Source organism: Panulirus ornatus, chromosome 66 (genome assembly GCF_036320965.1).
Source record: "Panulirus ornatus isolate Po-2019 chromosome 66, ASM3632096v1, whole genome shotgun sequence".
Lineage (NCBI taxonomy): Eukaryota > Metazoa > Arthropoda > Malacostraca > Decapoda > Palinuridae > Panulirus > Panulirus ornatus.
This window is the reverse complement of record NC_092289.1, coordinates 23,915,778-23,940,864: the sequence shown is the minus strand read 5'-3', so window position 1 is coordinate 23,940,864 and position 25,087 is coordinate 23,915,778. Positions and strand designations below refer to the sequence as shown.

Sequence of the window (25,087 nt, the reverse complement as noted above, 5' to 3'; positions counted from 1 at the left end):
AACCCCCTTCATATGTTCAAGGATATTCTCAGATCTTCTACGGTCATTGTATTTAGGAACTTTGTTGGCCACTCAGGCCTTTGTTAAATTTTTTGTTTATTGTTTAGGTACTTCACGGCGTCACTCGAGAGGAACTATTTTTGCTCAGACACTATGGTTAGGCTTATGAAATCATAGATGTACTACCAACTGTTTTGTTCTTCTTTATATTAAACTATATGTCAGATATAGCATACATTATAGTTCTGGGTCCTGCTTTAGAGTACGTACATGATCAAGGTGATGGTATTATATGAACATAGAGCGGAGGGCGCGTATAGCAAAAGTCTTTCTCAATGATTCATTAATTATTCACTCACGTTGGCCACGAACGTTGCATTTTGTTGCATATGACCACTGAAGGACACATGATTAAAGCTCTAAAGAGTACTAAAGTACTAAAGAGACGACGCATGTCAGAAGTGCCTTTTCTAAGTGGGAAGGGGTAACCAGAGGGCGTGGCTCGGGTCTCGGTCTTAGAGCTGTCATTAGTCTTTTCTTATGCTAATGATGTACCAGGACAAGATCTTTTCCACTACCCCGAACCTTCCCAGGATTTCCTCAGATCTTCCCCACGACTCTAACCCTCCTAAGATTTCCCCCTATTTATCTTCCTCCTTGTCCTGTTAGCACCATCAATTTGCAACGCAGAAAAAAAAAACAATGATCTTACTTCACTTATACACCTGCTGTATATATCAGTCGCTAAAATACTCTTTAAATCAAATAAAAAACATCACTCCTGTTGCCAAACCTGTTCATCGCCTTTATTTCTGTTGAACGCCAGCATTGACAATCCAAGTTGATAAATGTTGAATTGCTGTCTGTAGGATGGAAAGGCCATTACATCCTAATATTTGACAAGTTTCACTTCTTCCCCGGCACGGCTGACCTAACACGTGCCAACATAATCAGCTTTACTTATGAAGAAATCAGTATCTACACTTGCCACTGAGGCGTTGATGCTAAACTTTCTTTTTGTAGACAAAGGAGCTGCGAAGCAGGTGAGGCCTGGCGGGTCCTGCCTTCTAAGATTTGAAATATATTTCGTGTAAAGTCAACGAACTATTTTCTCGGGATTCGAAACCAGAGGTGTGCGGTGCAAGCACAGCAGTGGCCGGATGAAAAGGATGGGATCACTTTTGTTTGGAATGAAAGGAACGATTCGCTAATTATCCGCAGATTCCGTATATAATTCAATTCCCTTTCACTGACGTCTGGTATAATTCTGGACGAAGCGAGAAGATTATATGAAATTGCGAGAGCCATGACTGATGGTGTCTTGGAGTTAAATCTTTTGTGTTCAGAGGAAATGATAGCGCTACAGGAAAGCCACTGAGACAGTGAGTAATCTTTAAAAAAAAAAGAATTATTCCCCCAAAGACCTTGTCCTGTAATGAAGGATGATCCTCAGTATAGGATTTTTCAATCAGCATCAAGATGTTCCCGACAAATAAGCAACACGATTCTGAGGATCACTGATGTATGAACGGCTAGGAGACATACACAACACAGCTTGTACAGCTGACATGTGGAACCTAAGGTTCGAGTTCCCTGGCAAACAGCGAGTCTTATAAATGCTGTATGGTCGACGGTCATTTCATGCGAGCAACACCAGAGACCGGCCGACACACAGGCATACTCGCACAATACTCTCCGGTATAAGTCTGCGAAATACCGACCGTCATACTGACACATTGTTGGGCTACATTTACACTGTCTGACAGAGCCCGACCAACAGACAGGCAGACTATTGGCTTACGTTCCCACCGAGTCTGACAGAGCTCTGGGTACGTGAGAGGAACCAGGGTGGACTCCGGAAGATGTAAGTGAAGGAGGGGATATAAACAATCCTGCACTGAGAGAGGGAAGGGGAGAGGTTGTAAGGAAGGAAGGGGAAGAGGATGGGGGTCAGGAGAAGGGAGGGAAAGGTGGGAGAGGAGGGTAAAGGCGAGAGTGAGGCAGGATCATTTGAAGCGGGAAGGAGGTAGGGAGCGATGCGACATTCAGGGTATGAGGGAGGGGCGAATGTGTCACCCAGGCAGGATGAACATTCTCAAGGGATCACACATCGTTCCTGGGAATCCTCTCTCTCTCTCTCTCTCTCTCTCTCTCTCTCTCTCTCTCTCTCTCTCTCTCTCTCTCTCTCTCATACAACTACACCAACGCACGAACCGAGATTATGAAGAATAAAAGAGGTTTTTGGGACGGTGTGAGGGGAGGAAGATGAGACAGATAAAGTGCTTATACCACTCCCAGAGGTACTCGTTACGTGAGATAATGGCAGATGAGAGGAGGGACGGAGGCTGGGTCCATAGCTGTGTGGGGCCGACCGCTACCCCATGCCGCCCCCACACCTGCCTCCCTCGCTCTAGTGCCGCCCCCACACCTCCTGCCTCCCTCGCTCTAGTGCCGCCTCCACACCTGCCTCTCTGACTCTATTGCTGCCGTCACAACTTCTGCCTTCATAGCAACGTTTTCTGCACTCTTATTCCATACTATCACCGATTCATTTCCTCAACTATGATATTCCTAAAGCTACCTCGCTACCGCGGGAAATGGCGATATATGAAAAAAAAAAAAAAAAAATATATATATATATATATATATATATATATATATATATATATATATATATATATATATATATATAGTGACGATCGCCTTCCAAAGTATCGTGTTTCCTCTCAACCAAAGAATACTCTTAAGTGTTGGTATGTACGTGTGCCGTTGCTGGTGCAGAGGAAGCTTCTTGCCTTCCCTTCCTGAAACAAGCACACAGTCCCGGATGCACGTAGAGTCTCCTCAGACCGTCAAGGCTTGTGCGACGCGATGCAGACAGTAGAGGAAGCCAGTGTGTCAGAATGATCTCCCTTGTAACGACCTCTGACAGCCACAAAGGAAACATATCTCGCCTTTACATCCTGGGTTGGATGGTGCTAACGTTACGGGCCATGCTACCGCATAAAGATCCGTTGTAATGGGATTAGAAGTCACGTGCGAGAGTTGTAGCGACGACGTACGTACCAGCAGACGCATGGTCTCTCGTTCTCTGGTGTTGGTCAGCAGGTAATGCCTTACTCCCTCGCCACCAGCAACATCTGGGCTAGCAACATAAGTGAGAAGTTTTATGCTCGTTATTTGGCCAACTTTTTTGTTCCAGAAATGAGACGTTTTAAAAGGTTAAGGTCAACCAGCGTCCAGTGTATGGTAGCGGGACCAAACCTTACGTCATAACTTGGTGGTAAGGCCAACCAGGCACCTTGCCTATGGTGATGGGGGCCAACCTTACATCACTAGTCGCTGGTAGGCAAGAGTCCGTGACGGCCCTCGTGCCGCGGCTTAATTGCACGTCTCTTCTCAGGGTCAGTCATAGATGGTACCTCTGATGCTCGCTAGGGTGTAGGCATACTGGAATCCAAAATAAAGCATAAGGGGAATGACGCAGAGAGACGTGACAATACAACATACTGACGTGAGAATATATTGGCAAGTTAATTATGACATGAAGTTATAGTGAAAGTATGTGAAGAATAGGAGGTACGGTAAAAGGCGATGGAGGAGCCATACGCTGTTTCATCCTCCTCGGCTCCTGAACCTGCAGTGGTCGAACCCCTCAGGTCTAATTCAGGCAACCAGAGCCACTGAAGGCCAGAGACTGACCTGACCTTCCTGGACAAACCGGTTCCGTTCTCACTCGGCCAACAGATCCTGACGTCTTCTTCCCTCAACTTTATGAACACGACGATACGATCCTTAAGGGAGACGCGACGGCACAACCTTTAGATACGTATTCTGGCCTGGTATTTGACCCTATTCCTACGGACCTGGATATCAAACCAAAGGGTCGTACTGACGGACTTAAACATCATACTATCGTTCTCGAAAGAAGTCCCGTCATGCTCAGGTGTGGTACCGTCTTGGTCGTACCTAACGTTTCTGCTGAGGTGGTCATAAAAGGGACGGGAGGTGAACGAGACTAACAGGTGTGCGGCCAGTTTGGGTCAGGAAGGGTGTGGCCCCATGGGACATGGTCACGGCTGGAGAGGATAAAGCGGATCATGGTCGATGCCACTAAGACAAAAATTTGTTGACGGTCAACGAGAGCAAGAGCGAATATATTCCACGAGACTACACAAGCGGAAAACGATCAAAATGCCTCTGTGAAGATGCGGAAATGGCTTATGAGGACTATATGACCAAGAGAGTCTGTTGAAATGCATATCTGAAGAAAATAGTTTGCCGCTCCTTTTAACAGGCACATACATGATGTTAATCTACCATTGTCATATGCGTTAATATTTCAACGTAACCCTGAAGTAACATAAACGGTATTTCTGTATACCGTTTAGGGTCGCGGAACATTCTGGGGCTACACGTGAGGCTGTGACTCTGTACCATTATTGAGGCACTGGGGAACACAGAGAACAACTTCACTCGCCTAGATATAACCTAAAGAAAAACTTATTGAGCAGCAATACGCTGGCAGCCATTACTGAGACACAGAACACTTTGCACGACAGACAAGTAACAGAATACATCCAACACAAAATACATCTAACACAGAATACACAGGAGAAAGCTGGGAGATCCTGTATGATTCATAACAACGTGTGGATGAATGTGTATGTCACGTATGTTTCCTGAACAACGGGAGAGAAGGGCTGGGACAGTCAATGGAAAGGGATGGACGGGATTGGGACCCAACACAGCGAAACGGGCGGGGGTGCGACGGTAAGACACTGTCATTAATTCCTGTCTAAATATTAATCCACTATGACGAAAAACAAGATCATCATCCACACTGGGGAGAAAGATCACATCTGTCTTTTCCTGGCAGTCCTCTGGGAATACGATGCTCTACAGTATGAGGCCGTCATGTCTGTCTGTCTGCCCGCACACCCAGGAAGTTACCAGATGCACGACAACCTCCTTCTCTCCCCCCCCCCCCCCATACACAGCTGCCAATAATCAATTCCTCCATTACCGTGGCAGGATGGAAACTGCTGGCTGCTGGGATGAAATATTTTCAGGGAAATTTATTGTTGGACGGAAAGGCAGTGTTTGGAACCGAGGAACGATGCCATCCAGGGTGTGTTGTCCAGTAAGGGAGGGAATGGTGGTGGTCAGGGAGGGTTTGGTAGCCAAGGAGGAAGGGTGTGGTGACGAGGAATGGTGGGTATAGTGGTGGTCTGGGAGGGTGTGGCGGCCAGTGTGGGAGGATGTGGTAGCCGCCACAGGAGAGAACAGATGAAGGTCCGGAGAGTCAGAATGCGCTAATGTCCAGTAATGTTTCCTCTGTGTAAAGGATGATGTTGACGAATATTTTCTATGTACAGGATCATGCTGCCTACTATATGCCCTCACTGAGTGGTTATGACTTTTGGTTATACTTCTGTTCCACAGTTTGTCTGTGACTGAGGAACAGCAAATATGACGGTACGACCCTTAAGCATGACGGTACGACCCTTAAGCATGACGGTACGACCCTTAAGCATGACAGTACGACCCTTAGGTAAGCCGCTGGTATGACCTTTAACCACAACGGTACAACACTTGAGCACAACAGTACGACCTTTGGGTACAATGCCTGGCCTCTGACCTGACTTGTAGGGCTGCTGGTCATTCAGTCCTTTCGTCTATCATGGCATGGGGTCAACCCCGCACCTGCCACCTGGCACACCACCTGGTGCCAAGCGGCGCGGTGGGCGGTGTAGCCTCACCCACGGCAAGGCTGAGGCTCACCCTGCGCGCCGGCCAGCCCGGATATATGTGTCTGCCACACTCAAGGACCCTCGGCCGCCTCTCTGGCCGACGAGTGTCTTGTCCACGTTTCCTCGGCCATGCTGACGACGAAATATCTGGCGTATCTACTTCCCACAACTTACCTACAAACACAACCAGACATTCCTCCCAAAAGATGGAAAACAAGTAAAAAGACGAAATTACGTAAACCAGAAATAAGGGACGCTACAGACTCCATCAGATGCAATGAGGCTTTGAACGTTCCCGGAAACTTCTCGAAAATACGAAAACCCCGAAGCAAATTAGATAAATTTGTTTATATATATATATATATATATATATATATATATATATATATATATATATATATATATATATATAAAATTATACTTTGTCGCTGTCTCTCGCGTTAGCAAGGTAGCGCAAGGAAACAGACGAAGGAATGGCCCAACCCACCCACACACGCACATATACATACCTATACATCTCAACGTATACATATTTATACACACAGACATATACATATATACACATGTGCATAATTCATACTGTCTTCCCTAATTCATTCCCGTCGCCACCCCGCCACACATGAAATGACAGCCCCCTCCCCCTGCATGTGCGGGAGGTAGCGCTAGGAAAAAACAAAGGCCACATTCGTTCACACTCATTCTCTAGCTGTCATGTATAATGCACCGAAACCATAGCTCAGTTTCCACATCCAGGCCCCACAAAACTTTCCATGGTTTACCCCAGACGCTTCACATGCCCTGGTTCAATCCACTGACAGCACGTCGACCCCGGTATACCATATCGTTCCAATTGAATCTATTCCTTGCAAGCCTTTCACCCTCCTGCATGTTTAGGCCCCGATCACTCAGAATCTTTTTCATTCCATCGTTCCACCTCCAATTTGGTCTCCCACTTCTCGTTGCCTCCACCTCCGACACATATATCCTCTTTGTCAATCTTTCCTTACTCATTCTCTCCATGAGACCAAACCATTTCAAAACACCCTCTTCTGCTCTCTCGACCACACTCAAATCATATATCTGTTCGTGATCAAACGAATAAACAAAAATACACAACGAATATCTGAGAAATCATTCTTACATGTACAGTATCTCCTGGTACCTTCCCAGCGTCACAGACTAAATACGACCATCACAAAGCTGAGGACAATCATAGCGACGCCGATAATACTACAACGTGTCTGCCGACCAGACAATGGTCCGTCCTTCACCGGGTTAGCGGTGCTTCGCTGAATCCATGAGTTGCGAAAACACAGAGAAACAGTCTCGGTGCGCATGCGTGAAGGTTATATTGATGGAGGATTTTTTTTTCTGTGTGTGTGTGTGTGTGTGTGTGTGTGTGGGTTCGATATCTTTGTGTAAGATTATCTAAGGCGAGTTTATCTGAATGTATGGGAAGTTTATATGTGGAAGTTAGGAAGGTGTGGGGACTCGAGTCCTAAGGCCAGTATGGAGCCTACAGAGGAGCCTCCATCAGAGCACAGGGCCAACATGGAACCAACAAGAAGCCCAGTGATGAGTGCCATCGCCACCTGACCAAGGGGGCGGCAAAGTTCTGCTGTTCCTCGTAGTGTACAAACCTTGAGACATTTGGCTTGTGATGGGCGGTGTCAGCTGCTGAGTGGTGGGTCGGAGGAGGCAACCCGTGGCAGTGTGATGTTGTTCAAGAGTACGGCAAGGCTGTAGGAACTGGACCAAGGACTCTGGGATCTAAATATTAAATTAGAAGGATGTGGTACCCAAACCCAGGGATCTGGGGCGGACCCTGTGCTGAACAACTCTATGGCATACCGGCCGCACCCCACCGTTTGCCCCTGGGCCAGTTTTTTGCCCCGCAGGGCAGAGCCCAGTCTGCCCCACCCAACACACACGTAACCCTCCCTCCCTCCCTCCCTCCCTGGACTCACCCTCTTCGGGGTTATCAACTTTACGCCGACTGTGGCCAGCGGGAGCCCTGACGTCACTTGCGGTCGTCTGAGGCGGCTTATATACTGCACATTGCCTTACCCACGTTACTGACCATATACTGCCTTACCCACGTTACTGACCATACACTGCCTTACCCACGTTACTGACCATACACTGCCTTACCCACGTTACTGACCATATACTGCCTTACCCACGTTACTGACCATACACTGCCTTACCCACGTTACTGACCATACACTGCCTTACCCACGTTACTGACCATACACTGCCTTACCCACGTTACTGACCATACACTGCCTTACCCACGTTACTGACCATACACTGCCTTACCCACGTTACTGACCATACACTGCCTTACCCACGTTACTGACCATACACTGCCTTACCTACGTTAATCACCATACACTACCTTACCAACGTTACTCACTATACATTGTCTTACCCATGTTACTCACTATACACCGTGTTACGTTACTCGTGCTCTCAGAAGGGCATTCATAATGAGGCTCAAACGTCTGCGAAAACATAAGGATAAATCTATGGAGAAGTAAATAACTATCAGAGCTGAGGTCATACTTCACGAACACAAGATCTTCATTACCAGTCAAAACTGACCACCGAACACTGCAAGAGGCCGCAATAAGCGAAGAGAACGATTGTCGCATATCGTAAGAGGTCGCGTAAAGCGACGCGGTCGACCACAGCGGAAAGAGGCGGCGTAAATTCAAGATACGGTTGTGCAAGGGCAGGTGCAGCCAATCCCGCGGGTGCCCGACCCAGGCCACACACAGCAGGACCAACAGAACTCAAAACATTGGTGGTAACGTTAGCGGCACTGAGAGGTCCTAGGCCCTGAGCGGACCATCACCAGTAACAACAACCACTTCTCTCATCTCCCTACAATGATGGTTCTTGAACGATCATTACCTTTCATTTTTTTTCATTAGTGGAGGTGACCTCAAGAACTCGTAAAACTGTCTACGGAGGACCGACGACCCTGGTCGTAACCAAGACAACAGGACTATAAGACTGGCAAAGCACCAACTCTACACGAAAGACGGATCTGCACTTGTCAATGTGTTGCCTTCCTCTGTACCTCACCAGAACAGTCGCTAGTCATGGTATATCTGTTTGCTGACACCAGATCTTAACATCTGAGTGGACATATGTGTGTACAAACACGTCAACAAAGTTTGTCAGTGAGCTACTGGTAGAGCAATGACCAGCCGCCTCCGCAGCACCACAGACCATCAGCTGCAGGCGACAGTTTGCAAGACATACCTACATCACGTGGCCAAGGTGGTGACTGACCCAGTAATGTCACAATCCAGTACGTACACACGTAACGTGTCTGGGGAACGCAATCTTCTGGTGAGATGACTTGCAACACGAAGTAATAAAAAATTACCCTGACTTTTCCTGAGTCTCTTACTGTATCGTGATTTATTCTCTCTCTCTCTCTCTCTCTCTCTCTCTCTCTCTCTCTCTCTCTCTCTCTCTCTCTCTCTCACATACAAACACGCACAATGCTCTCAGGCCAGACGCCATCTCATCGTTTAACCAAAGAACGCGCTCGGACAACCTTCTCAAACCGTTAGCGATGCTTAAGATCCCTCGTGAACGGTGGAGACACTAGAGCAAAGTGGAAGAGAAACAACCCAACACCAATATACCACAACGAAGGTGACGCAAAATTATCCATGAACTGTGACAGACCAGCATCAGTAATGAGCATAACCTAAAACAGACACAAACCCTTAAAAATGCAGTTTTGATATCATGTGGTCTGAGCAGACCAGAATGTCAGTACCGTAACAGAGGAAACAACTTGAAAGACTTGTACTGTAAAGGACACCAAGGGTGACATCACGTCGACCTTGTCACCAGAACATCATGTAGGAAGGATTGTGAAGAAGACAAAAGATATTTAGGTAACGTCAAAGTTAAGTTCAAATACGGTATGTGGACAGTGAAATCTTACGAAGTACAGACGACCTAACCTGGAATACGCCACAACAAGTTGGTCTCCCCAGCACATATGGAAGTCACATACAACTGCCGGGAAAAAGTAAAGTAATGTAACAAGATTGGTACCAGAACCTGGATGAAATGCGTCTCGATCTTCGCACTTGAGAAAGACGTATGGTAAAGGGAGATATGATACCACAATGGGCCATGACTATGTTCAAAGAAAACAAATTCTTTTAATTAGGAAAAGGTCTAGAATAAAATGGCGCGACCACAAGGCAAAATAAGTGTACGTAGGGATGTTGGGAAGCGTTATTTGAGCACCAGAGGTGTGGACTCGTGGGAGAAGCTAAGTCAAGAGGAAGTCAATAAGAGCACCACGTGTTTGTCAACTTCCTTCCCTCTGCATATAGGTTTGTTCCTTAAAATTCAATGTCACATTGTGATCTTGACCTTCGACCCCAACTTCAATACAACTTCAGGCATAAAGCTTTGTTCATAGTATGTTTGGTACACGTTGGGTCACTGACCTTCTCATCGTCAAGACACGTTTCATACAAGCAGTTAGTAGTCTTTCGCTTCACTTGAGCTTGACTCTGACCTCCATAAACCAATAATATATAGAAATGTGTCTGTGATATTTGCAGGAAAAGACTGGGTAACATCCATTCACTGTCATAATAAATACCATAAACAAGCAATTAAGAGCATTTCAGAACACATGATCATTTGAATTTGATCTCTACCCCCGTAACCTCTCCCGCGACCCAAAAAAAATTTCATTCCGATGTACAAGTTTGCATGTAATACTTGTGGCAAGAGTCTGGCCTGAGTGTGACCTGCAGTCATGATCCACCGTGGGCACAGGGTTGCAAAACACGGGCCTTCGGACAGGGGCATACCAATCAGCCACTCTGCTGCAGCAGCCGGACGGACGAACCTAGAGCATATTACTGCAAGGGCAAGAGACCAGCCCTCACCAGTGTACAGTCCCTCCCAGTAAACACAAGCAAACGATCATCATAGAAGCAGGAGCAGCCTCTGCCCACCACCATCATCTCTCCGGCACACACAGGCTGGCCGCTCCCCTGCTGGGTGAGCAGGTCAGCAGGCACACCCCCAAAGTCAGCAGATAAACCCCCCGAGGGTCAGTAGGCACTAACCCTCCCCTGGGTTCAGCAGGCACACTCCTGCTACGGGGTCAGTAGGCACTCCGCCGAGGTCAACAGGCACCCCCCCCCCCCCCTCCTCCCGGTTCAGCAGGAGCAGGCAGGGCTCTCGGGGAAAGTGTGCCGCCGCTGTCAGGTCCGCTACGCTGTACTCCACTCACTGAGAGTGAAAGCTGTTGGCACAAGGTTCGCCTCCTGCCACTTTCACTGCCTCCTCAACTCCTGCAGTGTCCTCTAATTCCTTCCTAGTTTGCTCTTGCCCCTAGTTCCTTCCCGCTCTGCTCCTACCCCTAGTTCCCTCCCATTTATTCTTGACTGCTAATGCCTTTCCACCTTTGGCCACACGTACAAGCCAGGTTCCTCGTAGCTCCCACCTTAAGGATGCACCCCCTCAGGTCACGCCCATGGTCTACTTCACCTACAACCACTCCCACCCCCCTAGCCACCATGAACCCCTGAGACCTAGTCCACTTGAGTGACTGCTCCTGAGTCCACTTTCCACTTAACTTTACCTCCTCGGCCAATTTTCATTATTCTCACCGCCCCTATATATCTCCCTTACTCCCTCCCCTCTGCTTCACTACTCCCCTGATCTGCTTCCTATAAGCCCTACACACACACACACACACACACACACACACACACACACACACACACACAGAACATGTATACTGCATGTAGTCTCGTCCAAAAACTTCTCATTCTAAAGGAATCTTTATTTCCCTACAAGTGGAGGTGGCACAGTATTGAGCTGCATGAACCTTTAGAAAGGTCCTGGGTAACACCAGGCGGAGCTGGATCCAAGCTCATCACACCGGTCACTAGGCCCACTTTCACAATGACGTGGTCTGCTCGCATGATTCTACAAGTGTAAGCCGCTGTAACGCCTCACACATTACTGCTGGACCAAACCTTGTCTATACTCTAAACAACTTGCGTCGACTTTACTGACACTTGTGCAGCAAACATGTGTGTCTAAATCCTCGTCCGGATATTGTCTGCAATCTGTTGTCTCGGATCCAGGAGAGATTTAAGAGTAAGACTTCGTGACAGATGGAGACGGGTTGAGGTCTGGAGCAGATATAAGGCAGGTCCGTCATAGATTTGGCTCAATTGTGAGATGAGATTGAGGGTCAATGATTGGTTTGAGACACGTTTATGGGAAGCCTGAGATAAAAATATATCTATTCAAGTTGTGAAAGAGATGTGTGTCAGGGCAGCGATACGATTGAGAGACGTTTGTTATGCAATGTCACCGTCACATTTGCAACATGTCTTGGGTTAGAGACTATAAAAACCTGAACTGTTCTTGGAAGCCTAACGAAGGTGGTGGTGAGAGGCCTCGGATGAAGCTGAAAGGGGTGCGAGTGTGGAGCGTCCTCAGGTGGAGCGGAGCACCACGTAATACAGGAGAAAGCCAGGCAAGCCGTCTCCCCAACACGAGGCAGCCATCAGCTGAGTGGAGGGCCCTATCTAACAGTTCGGAGAGTAGCTGCTGCATCGCCTCACTACCATCACTTCCTACCATATGCGATCCCTCTTGCCCGAGTTGCAGTTCTGCACCACAACCGCATCGAGCCCATCCGACCTTATACAGACCGCTGCAAGAACTGCCACATCCCAACCACTGTGAACATCGTCGACAAACAGTACATCACCGCCCCAGTGTTTATGTAAACTCTGTCTGTTTAACCTCATTTCACCATCATAGCTTCTTTGTTTAATCCCGTATATCATTTTTTCCGTATATGTGCAGTCTTTGGTTGCAGATTAATTCAATAAAAAACTATATTCCTCACAACTTCCAACTTCCGAGCTCACACCAGTCAGCTTAGACATCTCTCTGGAATCCCCATACTGAATTTCTCGGAAGCTGTCGAGTAGAGAAGGTCTAATTGTGATCCAATGTAAGACAGAGATTTAGCATGGCTGGGCGATGCTCTCTGTAATGTGAAAGGCTGTCGGGGTGAGAGCGGTTGGGACATAGTCGACCACTTACAGTTACACAGTTACGTTCAACTCTCACCTTTCGTCAGTACGTATCCTCTCTGTCATGTTCACTGAGTGCTCCTCCACACAGAGAGAAAATGTTGCAGTCAATCTGACAGTCAGAAGTTAGTCAGATAAACAGAGAGAGAGAGAGAGAGAGAGAGAGAGAGAGAGAGAGAGAGAGAGAGAGAGAGAGAGAGAGAGAGAGAGACGTCGTCAAGGAAGAAAAGGAAAATGGTAAGCCGGATACAGACACTAATGTAACTCTTATGACCTTGAAGTCACTGTACAGCTCCACGCAACCAAACAAACGTCACGACCTATTTGCTTCCTAAGGCGGACGGCTTGCAATGATCTCCGTCCATCACTCAGCAAGCCAGGCCAGAGGCGGGAGGCACAGCCATATGGCACTAGTGACGCAGCTACAGCCATTCGGGAGCTCAGTAATTGCAAATGATACGACCACAATCCATGACAAGTCGGTCGTAAAACGTTGATAAACTCTAAACATTAAACTCTACTGGCACGATGACCCTCTTCTTCAGTTACTTGCGGAATGAACGACTTTAGACCCGAATCACGTCACAACGAGCCCCTCGTCCGAAAACTTAAGACGAGCGTTTAATTCCTGTCTTGGTAAAAAGAATCTTCCAACGGGAGGCTAAAGTTTATGTTGTTTCCTCACATTGTGAGATGGATGGCTTACTGGCCAGGAGGGTACGATGCACGTGGGGCGTGTACTGAGGAGGAGGAGAAGGTCCTCCAGCAGCAGCGACAAGAATCTTAACACCACAAGGGTCGTAAATCGCGTCCAGTATCAGGAGACTGTCGTCCAGGACTTAGAAATCAGCAGCTCAGTCTTTAACACTATCGACCGTGTATCCTCCCTGGGGAAACTGGCAACACCTGAGTCCTGAGGTGGAAGTCAAAGTGAACTTGGGGCTGCTTACGGCAAGAGCTGACCACAATGGTGAAGGGAAGCTGGAGCAGGTTAAAGATCTTTTAGTTACATCACCACGAACAGCTAAATGCATCACTCTCTACAACTTCATGAAAAACATCAGGATATAGTGTGTGTGTGTGTGTGTGTGTGTGTGTGTGTGTGTGTGTGTGTGTGTGTGTGTGTGTGTGTGTAGTAGCGACTAAAATATGCTACAGTTAGTGGTTTGACTGGTGGGAACGCGTGACAGGTACTAAGGACCCACACAGAAGGACAAGGTTCAAGCTGGTAATGGCCAGGGTACATTGTAAGACCGTTGCTGTGGGGGGTGAGCAGTGGTGCGGGGTGCAGACAGATGTTTTGCCTTGCTTCCACTTTGTCATTTAGCATCACGTATGTACATACCTCATCCACTCGTAGTTCAAACGCAGTCCTTCGCCGGTACAAACAGTAAACGCCCAGTTACCCGATACTATCACTATAAAAGTTCGACTATGATTCGATAACTAAGGAAGATAATATCGTCATGAGTCGCGGCATTATTAGTGATCTCATGGCTCAGTGTAGACCAACAGCCAGAGCATGATTCACAGTGTTACCTGACGTCCTACACAAAGACTGTGGCCCGGGAACAGCAACGCTCCTCCTGCCCAGCTACCACACGTCCTCGTCTGTGTGGTAGAAACCTTCAGGTTGTGACACAACACCAGCACAGTGTTCACTCTTCTCGTGCTGTAACAAGTGTTGCACTCCTGGCAGCAGCTGGCTCAGGAGAGTTCTCATTGTGGGTTTTTTGTCATTGGCTAAATTTTTTCCTCGTTTACTAACTTCCTTCCGTTATGGCACTAACCCGAGGCTTGCTGCCACCCCCCCCCTCTCTCTCTCTCTCTCTCTCTCTCTCTCTCTCTCTCTCTCTCTCTCTCTCTCTCTCTCTCTCTCACACACACACACACAAACACACACACACATTACATGGATCTTAGCATCGGAGAGTTTATAAAGATCTCGACCATCTGGTTTCTGCTTGTTTTGATGAACAGGATCTCACCATCCTGGTGACGGGGTCCTGGCATCATACTGACGATGCTGTCCTCGAGTGTTGCTGTAACGCTCACACCCCGTCTTATTCACGAGGACGTCGGGGGAGACCCGTTGTTATGTGCGAAAAAATATCTTGGTTTATACGTTACATTACCAATTACGTAATCTAAAGCGAATCCATTACCTATCATAGCGCTGACATAGATATATGAGAAGAGGGGAGGGAGGAGGGAGGAGGGAAGGGAGGGAAGGTGGTGGGAGAGGAATGTGAGTGACGGGGGAGAAAAAACGAAGGAGGTTAAGGTGGGTTGTACAAAGAGAGCGGCATTTACTTCCGGTGAGCGGCGGTGGCGGGGGTGGCAGTTAATACCTCAGGTTTCCCTTCCGCCCATGATAATAGCCTCCAACTGTGTGTATCTGGACGGTAAGCTAGCCATGCTTGGCCGCCGGCCGCCCGTGCACCACACTTGCCGCCTCGCCAGCACCTTGACGTCGGCATTGAACACGCTCAACCTGTAGCACCCACAAGGCCGGCAGGCAAGACGATGCACTACCTCACGCACCATAAACTGGAACACCATATACAACATACGCTGGACCACTCACTATATACACCATATACTGGACCATTATACACAATACACTGCTCGACAATCATGCTCACCACAAATTGGTCCATAGTACGAACTTAGAAATGGTTCCCTAAATGAACCATATACTAAATCATCTGACCACATCAAAGCGCCACCGAAGCAGAGGAAGATATAACCACGTCCTTCTGTGTATACCGTATCATATAACAAACTTCTTCACACTTAAAATGGAAAACTAAATACTTCTCAATCACTACTACTGGTTACTTGATACAGGGTTATCCACCCACGGTCGTTTCAAGAAGCTGTCTGAAGGACTCTGCATGAAGACCTCTTATACCCATCACCAGAGGTCCCTCTGACCACGAGGACATGAAGAACCGACCGCTTACTCTCAGTCTTTACCGTCACTTCTCAGACAGAGGCTTCCAACATAGCCATCTTTCTGAAAGGACGGAGATGTCGATCCATCCGGAGGTAACGTCACGAAGAAGACCCCCCCCCCCCCACGTGTAGAGTTACTCAGTGGGTCTCACCATGAGTACCCTTCCCGACTTATAATTTTTGAGAGGACCGGGCTGAGCTGCCATCCTCGAAGAAGTGTTACGAAAGGATTCCCCCGTACTGAGTCCAGCGGAGACTTTCGCTGAAGCCCTCGAGATGTCCTTGTCAAGTCGTCCACGGCAGCGTGACCAAGACACGCATGCACACCACAGCCTCCGAGCCTCGCGTATCCTGTGGCAGGAGAGGTGGACGACCCATGTAAAGGAACTCTTCAGTATAATCTTACCAGTCCCTCAATTTTCAGCAAGATATGTCTGTCCTCCTCCACACTCACGAACATCTACATCTCCCAGTATTTATGGATATCACACGCCAAAGGCTACTAAGACGTAGACTTAAAGTTCATGAAATTTTGAAAATAGAATCACTTTCAATTTCTAGGCTTGAACCTGTAAGTATCCTCAAAATAACAAAATCCAGCCATGGCAAGACATCAGACCTTAACATGATCACGCTTTACGTATACATACGCTCGTTATGTAGTGGTTATCAAGTGAGGAGCACCGACCTTCATACACCCAGCCAGAGCCCTGATCCTCTAGGGAAATTTCCCCACCACTCCATGAACCTTCTCCACGCTATCTTGGGCTGGATTACCCTTTCTTTTACATCTGCTTCTTCCTATATCTATTAATCATCTCTACCTCCCTTTCTCCCATTCTTCCCCCTACCCCTACCCATTTTTTATATGGGTTTAATCAACCAGGACTTCAAGAAAGGAGGCACTTGGCCCCCATCACCATATGGAAGGGAGCGGTGTGCACAAATGGCAAGACCTCACCAGGTAAGGTTATGACTGGTAGTAACGTGCAAAACAACGTTACTCTCTCCTCTTCCTCCCATGAAGGAAAATGGACCGCTGCAATCTTGGCGACCTCAACGCTGCCAAAGAGTGATCACGTATTGCACACGATGGTACCGATGTCGAGAGAGAGAGAGAGAGAGAGAGAGAGAGAGAGAGAGAGAGAGAGAGAGAGAGAGAGAGAGAGAGAGAGAGGCAATATCATAGAGACACGGAAGTTTTGGTTAACTAAGGTTTACGGACCAAATGTAAGTCTGTCTACCTCCCGATCCTCGTTCTCAAGTCTTACCTTCACTGGCATGGCAGCAACAGTGCCAGCTTCACCACCACCTGGCCCGAGCACCATCCACCACCACCTGGCTAGGACACCATCCACCACCATCTGGCCCGGGCACCAACCAACACCGCCAGGCCATGACACCACCCACCACCACCTGGTCAGGATACCACACACCACCTCGTCTGGGCACCACTTGCTATCTGACCCGGGTATCACCCACCTCTTGACCCAGGGCTCCACTTACTACCCGTTTCCGGCGCCACTCACCACAAGTGACCACTCACCTGCCACAAGAAACAGTTATCAATAACCTGGAAAAGTTTCTGTATAGAAAAGAGGTGTAGTGTGTGTAATTACTATTAGTGTGTTATGGGGAATTCTAAACTAGTGTTGCTCTGTCTCTTAACCTTAATCATGTCTTTATTCCTACACATGTATGCCCACAAACACACGTCAGCCTGAGCCAGGTACCCATCTATCGACCAGCTCCGAAGGGAGTATGGACACCTGGGTAGGGTGTGAGGTTGACTAGCACGCCCAGGATTCGAACCCATGTGGTTCCAACCCCGGCCTGGTTCATGCTAAGTCAGTAACGCTAACCAGCACACCACGGAAATCCCTAACTGCATCAAACATCTACTGCATCACCTACTACAACCTCATGAAGCAATGTTCACCTACTTTACCTAGTATGGGCGGCTGACGTCAACTACATAACTTCTTTTTCAGTAACGATAGCTAGTGTGGGTACCATCCATCGCAGTGTCTTGTGCAAGTGTCATGTCAGGCGTAACTCACCTCTACCCCCATCCCACTCCCTGTGCTGTCGGCGGTAATCAACTTCCAGTGAGAGTTACGGACGAGCACGAGCAGCGAAAGTACAACTTTCACTGCCAGGGTTTGTGCCCAGAGTTACACAGCATCTGCCCCTTAAAAACTGGTGCAGCGAGTCCTGCTCATACTGACTTTCCCCTACTACTCTGTGTGTGTGTGTGTGTGTGTGTGTGTGTGTGTGTGTGTTAAGGGGTAGGAGTATTTGTTCATATGATGCTTGTATGTGCATGTCCTACTGCGTCTGGCGTGTATCTACTTCCTAACTCTAACAGTCTCCTGGCCACATCTACTACAATTTCTCCGTCAGATTTTAAAGTCAATTTAGGAGTCAGCTCTCTTGACGAACATTTACCTGTAGAACACAAAACTGTGGCTGGACTGGACACTAGCCAAGAAGGCGACCCGATGCAAAGCTTTGTGCAAAAGGATGGCGTTTACATTTTCTAAACATCCTCAGGACCAGAGGCTCAGTGAATCTCTAATGTGCAAGTACTTTTCAGAGGGCGGGTGGAGACCTTGATAAAGTGTTACGTTTCGAAAAGAAGTCTACCTTAGATTTTGGTAAAATATCATCTTACCCACTCGGCGATGATAAGTGTGGACGTTGAGTGATATTCTTTTACAATGGTTTTATTCATAGAAAAGAATACAAAGGAATTCAAGCAACAACAGAGCACTGAGTCCCTTCGAGGCTGTTAGTGGTAGTGGAAGATATCAGAAACTCACAGATTAGTGTGGTAAAGTTAGATGGTATTTAGATAATTCACAGAGAATAACCTGCATATTGTCAATGTAGCTAACGAGGCACAAATACTGTAATTATAAGGTCGACGGAGCATGATATACAGCCTTGTGTTGCATTCCACGATATCAAGGCCATAGTGGCCAAAGATATGAAAATCAGGGATAATGTGGGTAAACTTTAACCGTTGATGGGGAAAAATGGGTAAAATATCAACAGAACGTCGGATATCCACACCTAACCTCCCCTAGCAGCTGGAACTCGTCAATTTGGAATTGTTTGAAAAACATGTTAATGTTAAGGTCGCTATTTGCAAGCCGTTGAAGGGCACTGTTCATGTTCTTATTAACACGAATGGATTCCTCTGCACAGTGAACCAAGTGATGTCACGCTGCAAACATTGGTATATTCTGACTCATAATTGAAATTGAAGATAAATGTTATATCTTTCTTGATTGTTCATAACCCTCATCACGTATACTGCATTCCCTAAACACTACAGTACCACCACCGGTGACAATCCCTCCATATCCAGAGTTAACAACGTCCAGGAGGGAAGTATTATCTTACCTTGGTCGTAGGGCGTCAGGGGTTTACTTAAGACAAACGGGAAATACATCTTTGTTGTACAAACACACACACACACACACACACACACACACACAAAACAGTTTACAAAAAGATAAAGTATGATCTAACTTTCACGTATTTCCTCCCACTGTTTCATAAAATGTTACAGTTCTCTGGACGACAATCTTTACATCTCGCTGAACCTGAGATATGGTTTGCGGACAATATTCATCCAACTCTTACAAACGACGGTACAGTTGTTCTCATGGTTTTGATGTCAATTCGATTCGACGCCAGATGACCAGTTGCACGCGTTCGTGACAAACCATCACAAAACATCTTCCGAACAAGGTCAACAAAACCGTCAACAAAAACTTTGAAGAATCTGCGAACATACCTCAGTTGTTGTGTTGGTGCAGCCACTAATAACCTGAATATATCCAATAACTTCACCAAATAAAAAGAGGCGAAGCCAAATTTCTTCATCAACTATTTCTGTTCACATTTACCCCGTGCTCTCAGAAGACATACGACATACTGAATGTACGAGGCCTACCCAGCAAACACAAGTGTATATATTTACCTTGATAATAGTTCAGCTTCATCCAAATGTTCAAATACACGATCCTCACAATATATCCCGCGAGCAAGTGTCGCCTGGGAGGAGGACGGAAGTGAAGACTGGGATCAGGAACGTTTCCGTTCGTAGCAGCCACCACGGACGAACAAACAAGACTAAGACAGTTATAGTGAGTTCTCCGGCTGACGCACAGGAAACACCGAATATTTTACAAGGATAGCGGGGTGGCCCGTACTCCAGCTGACTCTCAGGAATTACTGAGTACAAGATATGTGCAGTCGTAACCCAATTTTCCCTCTTTGGCGCATTCTTAACTCTCTTGAGCATGACGCTAAGACACTTTAGCAAACAGTTCGACACTTCAGCACGATGGTGCGACCCTCGGGTATGATGACCTAACCTCTGACACAACCCTGCATGGCTGTCTATGAAACAAGAGTCTTACAGGTTGTCTCCCCCCCCCCACCCCCACTCGCCACACCCATAGAGAAGTCTTAGCTACACCTCCACATTATGTATATTCACCTCATTAGCAACATACGTAAAATGTTCTAAATTTATTCTATGCAGAGCCTGAGTTTTTAAACGGAGTTTTAATCCGCAAAATGCAATCTTTACCTGCAGAAACATGGTGAAGAATGTTTATCAAATCATCAGGCAGGCGGGACAGTAATCTCTGTTCTTCTATCAATACAATCATGTCGCAAGGTTTTTTCTTACCTTCCCACAGACGGCATTTTTGTTTCTCTTTTTTCTGCGTCCGAAAATAGTCGGCGTGAGTTATCATCCAATAAGCGTGGCGGGACGGTAACCAATGAGCAACGCGCTTTGTCGGGCGTGGCTTGATGGATGAACCAAGTTAACCAACCAACGTCGCGCTCTTTCGGAAGTTTGTTTGTCTTGATGATGGTGAAAATAAAAGAACAGTTGACCCTGACAGACCAGGGGAACGTGGGCGTGGCCGTCGCAAACTTCACCCAAGGCAAACCAACTTTTCTTAAGCAACGGAGCAAATTTACTCCGACCGCAATAACCTGATTAACAACAGAGATCGCGCGAGGCTGGCGTGCCATGAGACCGTCGATGGCAGGTGATCACCTGTGTGGTGGGACACTATCGGTACCCAGCAGGACTGTAACCCCAAAAGGAACATGAAGCGCAAACAGTCTTTGATGTTAGTCATTTGTTCTTCCATCTCCTCTCCAGCGGATGAGGCCTGTCTGTTCCTGGTGATTCCCATCACTGGAGTGGACGGGGCCTATCTGTTCCTCGTGATTCCCATCACTGGAGTGGACGGGACCTGTCTGTGTCCAGAGCTTCCCATCAATACATCAGCAGAAGAAAGAACATAAAGATATGGAAAGCCCAGCCTCATGCGTGCTGGTGTACGTGCACCATACGTCACTAGGCAGGAGGCACACAACGTAAGGGAAGATATTGCAGACTCGCTATGGATCAGTCAGCAGCAGTAGCCACGGCTCTCACCCTAGGGAGGCTTAGAAACACATACTGCTGACCTCCACACCCCAGCTCCTCACAAGGACACAGAGTTTTTGCGATGAAAAGTACAATACAGCAGGACATGAAGGATATCTATACGTCACAAGAATCTTTAAACAAACCAATGTCTGAATATCAAATATCATGTTGAAGCATATGGCTATACTGTGCATCTTGTCTCCTCTTGTTATACTTTTACCCATAATTTTGAAACTATACTTTTACCCCATCTATCCCAGACACTTGCCACTGCTTAACACCTGAATTAACAACATATGTTCAACTTGATTTTCCGTCTAACTTGAAGACCAAACACGTCAGCTTGAGTCATGAAATCTGACTTGTGTCCAGTGGTCACGGTGACCTCACGTGGTTTCCTTCACAACATCTGAGGAGGTTGTAATGATATTCATGCAATGTATCCATCCATACACCACCTAACTTGGCTGTTGTATGCATGCCTGTGCCTCCTGCTGGTGAAAGCATACTATGCTTGTGTACCCTCAAGGCTCCGGTCATTATGACCAATAAATCCACAGTGGCACAACATGTACAACCTCCTGCACGGATATCTTGTATCATCAAAATTCCTCAAGACAGCAGAAAATAACAAAGTAGCACTATCACCATTATCCAGACCAGTTCCCTGCAGCGGGTAAGCACAATAACAACACAGTTGGCCAAGGCCAGTCCCTCGGGAGTCCACGTATATGTATCCATTGGGAATCCCAGCGTCGTATTCCTACTTCACTGGAACACACAAAAACATTCCTTATAGCATCCCACTACAAGGCAGATAATCAAATAGGCACCGTGAGTAATCTTTTTTTCCCAGAGGATGGTGAGGGAATTTTCTCGGTGAGCGCCGCCCGTACTGGCCGACAGCTGGGAGACCTTGGTATCACCGCTGTGCATGAGCGTTGTCACCGCTGTTCCTGCCATGCACAGTACATACGTTCTTATTATTATTATGTTAACAAAATATGTGATAACCATGAACACTCAGCATGACATGAAATCCCCACAGTAACTTCAGGAGACACAGACGTCAAAGTACGTACATATCATATATATATACATATATATATATATATATATATATATATATATATATATATATATATATATATATATATATATATATATATATATATACATATATATATATATATATATATATATATATATATATATATATATATATATATATATATATATATATATATATATATATAAAGAGAGTGGTAACTAAACAGCCATATTTTTCTCTGGTCATGTTTCAAGGACGGAAGAACCAGAAGCCTCGTTCGTGCCAATGTGTGTGAGCGAGTGTTTGTTTGTCTGAGATTGTGAGAGAAGCCATCAGTGAGCTCTGATATTATACATAACTGATATAACTTTATTTTGCTGATCAAAAAACGATTACAAAAACAGTTTTGATGACGGCTGTTTGTATAGGAGAAACATCCATGCAAGATGGAGCCGGGATGAATTTTCCACGAAAGGAACACATGAATAAGTTTTTGTTCACATGCGTTCCCGCTGAAAGCCATCATTCTGGCCCAACACTTTACTGCTGCAATGAACAAGTTGAGATCCATTTTGAGACGCGTTAGATAGGATGAAGAATATCTCTATTGCTTTACAGAACACCTACGCGAAATAGGACATATTCGAAGCTACATATATACACAATTTTCTCATGTATCACCAATATTCGTGCAACTCAAGGCTCAATAACAAAAAAATGAGTTCACGTAATTCGTAAAACGCAGTTTATTATTTCACTTTCTCTCGTACGTTTTCTCCCGACTTGTTAACTGGAACAAAACTTTCCCAGGCGCGACACGAGCCACGTTCCATGATCTACTTCATTATAATAAACTGCATTTGCATCTGCTGGGTGTGTGTGTGTGTGCCTGAGGCTTTCCAGGTGGTTAGGTCTATTGTGTAGTCGCGAACAAAACCCCTTGGGAAACCCACAAAGCCTCTAAGTTCCGGCATGCGTCTAGATGAGCCTGTCACGAACACTCTGCCTGGAGAGAGAGAGAGAGAGAGAGAGAGAGAGAGAGAGAGAGAGAGAGAGAGAGAGAGAGAGAGAGAGAGAGAGAGAGAGAGAAATCAAAGTCCCAATGTGCGTTTGGTCGAGCAGTACCGAACGTTGTTTCCGCCTGTCGAGACAGAGGACTCTTATACCCCCGGTAGGTCGGCGTCTAATCGAAGCAGTAATGAACATTCTGTCTTTGCTTGTCGCGACAGAGAGACCCTCAAACCCGACACAAATCTGGTCGAAGCTGAATCAAGTCCACTGTCTCTACCTACCGAGACAGTTGGATGCTGAGCCCAGTAGCACGCCTGGTCAAAGCTGTACCGAACATTGTGTCTCTGCCCGTCGAGACAGAGGGTTCGGTACAGCTTCGTTTAAACGTGCCCAAGACTGTCATCTGCGACTGTCCAAGGATACTGGTCATCATCGTTTGAACCATATATTTGTCTGAGGATCTTGAGGGTGTATTAACACTGGTCCGAGTGGCCTCCGTTCCACAGGATACACAGCAACACGTGAGGGAGGCGCTGCCTTTCACACAGCGCACTACCAGCCGTGTGGCGGTGATGGCATCATTGTCGAATGCCGCTGCCCCATACACTGTTGTGGTCCCTTATTACAATGATAACAGGTTTGGGGATGGGGTGAGGGGGAGGGGATCTTCCGTCTGATTTTTTCCTAGAAGACTGTTGTTGTTGTTGTTGTTAGTTAGTTATTTACAAGAGAGTGTAGTGATTGTTAGCTCTTTCTACAGACGTTGTATTAGTTGCTTGTGCCTCCTACAGGACACTTTACTAGCTGCTAACCCTCTCCACACAACACGACAGCATTTCCTAGCACTTTATAGAGACTACAGGACAGTGTCATAGTTGCTTGTGTTCACTTGATCCTGAGAAGCAGGTCAAGGGTCATGCCACCATACCGCCGTGCTCAATCATGCCTCAGCACCTGCTGTCCCCAGCACCATGCACGACACTGATGAGTTCACCCACCATCGTACCTGACCAAGCACCGTGTACGACCGGTCTGGTTAACACAAAGTTATGCACGACCCAGCATCATGTTCGTCCTGATGGACCTATCAAGGTCATCTACCTTATCTATCAGGGTCAGCTGCCTTATTTATCAGGGTCAGTCACCATATTGACAGGTCTTGTGACGTGGGAAATACGGGTCAGGTCGTACATACTGCCATAGTCTCGTTGGCGCTTGTCATTCCTCCACACATCAATAAAACCTAATAACTGAGCTAAATTTCTCTTAGTATTCTTTCTTTAACCTTTCTGAGGATAATGATATAACCCTTGAGCATGACATTATGACATTTAGACATGATGTTATTTCCATTCGGCACGATGACATGACTTTTGAAATTGATCTCTAAAGTTTTCATATGACCGAGGACCCCACTACTGTAAGTTGTGGGCTGACAACGTAGTCACGAGAGAGGTTAGTCTACCCACAGGTTCAGCAAGAACCAGTGATCGAATCTCCTTATGCTTCATGCGAGAGGTCCAAGCCACTCCCACCATTACAAGCCGTCAATCTGTCAACTTCTCACATGCGCGTGAAACTTTCTCTTGGACACGACGGTTAAGGAGGTCAAGAGGAGCACAGAAACCGAGGCCTCCAAGAGTGTAGGAAAAATGTAGATGATGAACAGTTCTCCTTTCTGTGTTATACTCAACTTGGCCATGTCACGATACGTAGCCCACTTTTCCGTATT

At 46.7% G+C, this 25,087-nt stretch overlaps 1 protein-coding gene across 6 annotated transcripts in view; it reads right to left on the bottom strand.

Moving 5' to 3' along the window:
* The window catches only part of ome (dipeptidyl peptidase 4 omega), a 131,632-nt gene that overhangs the window by 21,136 nt on the left and 85,409 nt on the right, over positions 1 to 25,087 (bottom strand). Inside the window, exon 1 of one of the 6 annotated variants that reach the window (XM_071658581.1) lies at positions 17,098 to 17,124. The exons of the other annotated variants lie outside the window; for them this stretch is intronic. Within the exon in view, the coding sequence (XP_071514682.1) occupies positions 17,098 to 17,109 (12 nt within the window). The 5' untranslated portion in view covers positions 17,110 to 17,124. Of the gene's footprint in view, positions 1 to 17,097; positions 17,125 to 25,087 lie in introns of those variants that run through there. 6 annotated transcript variants of the gene reach the window in all.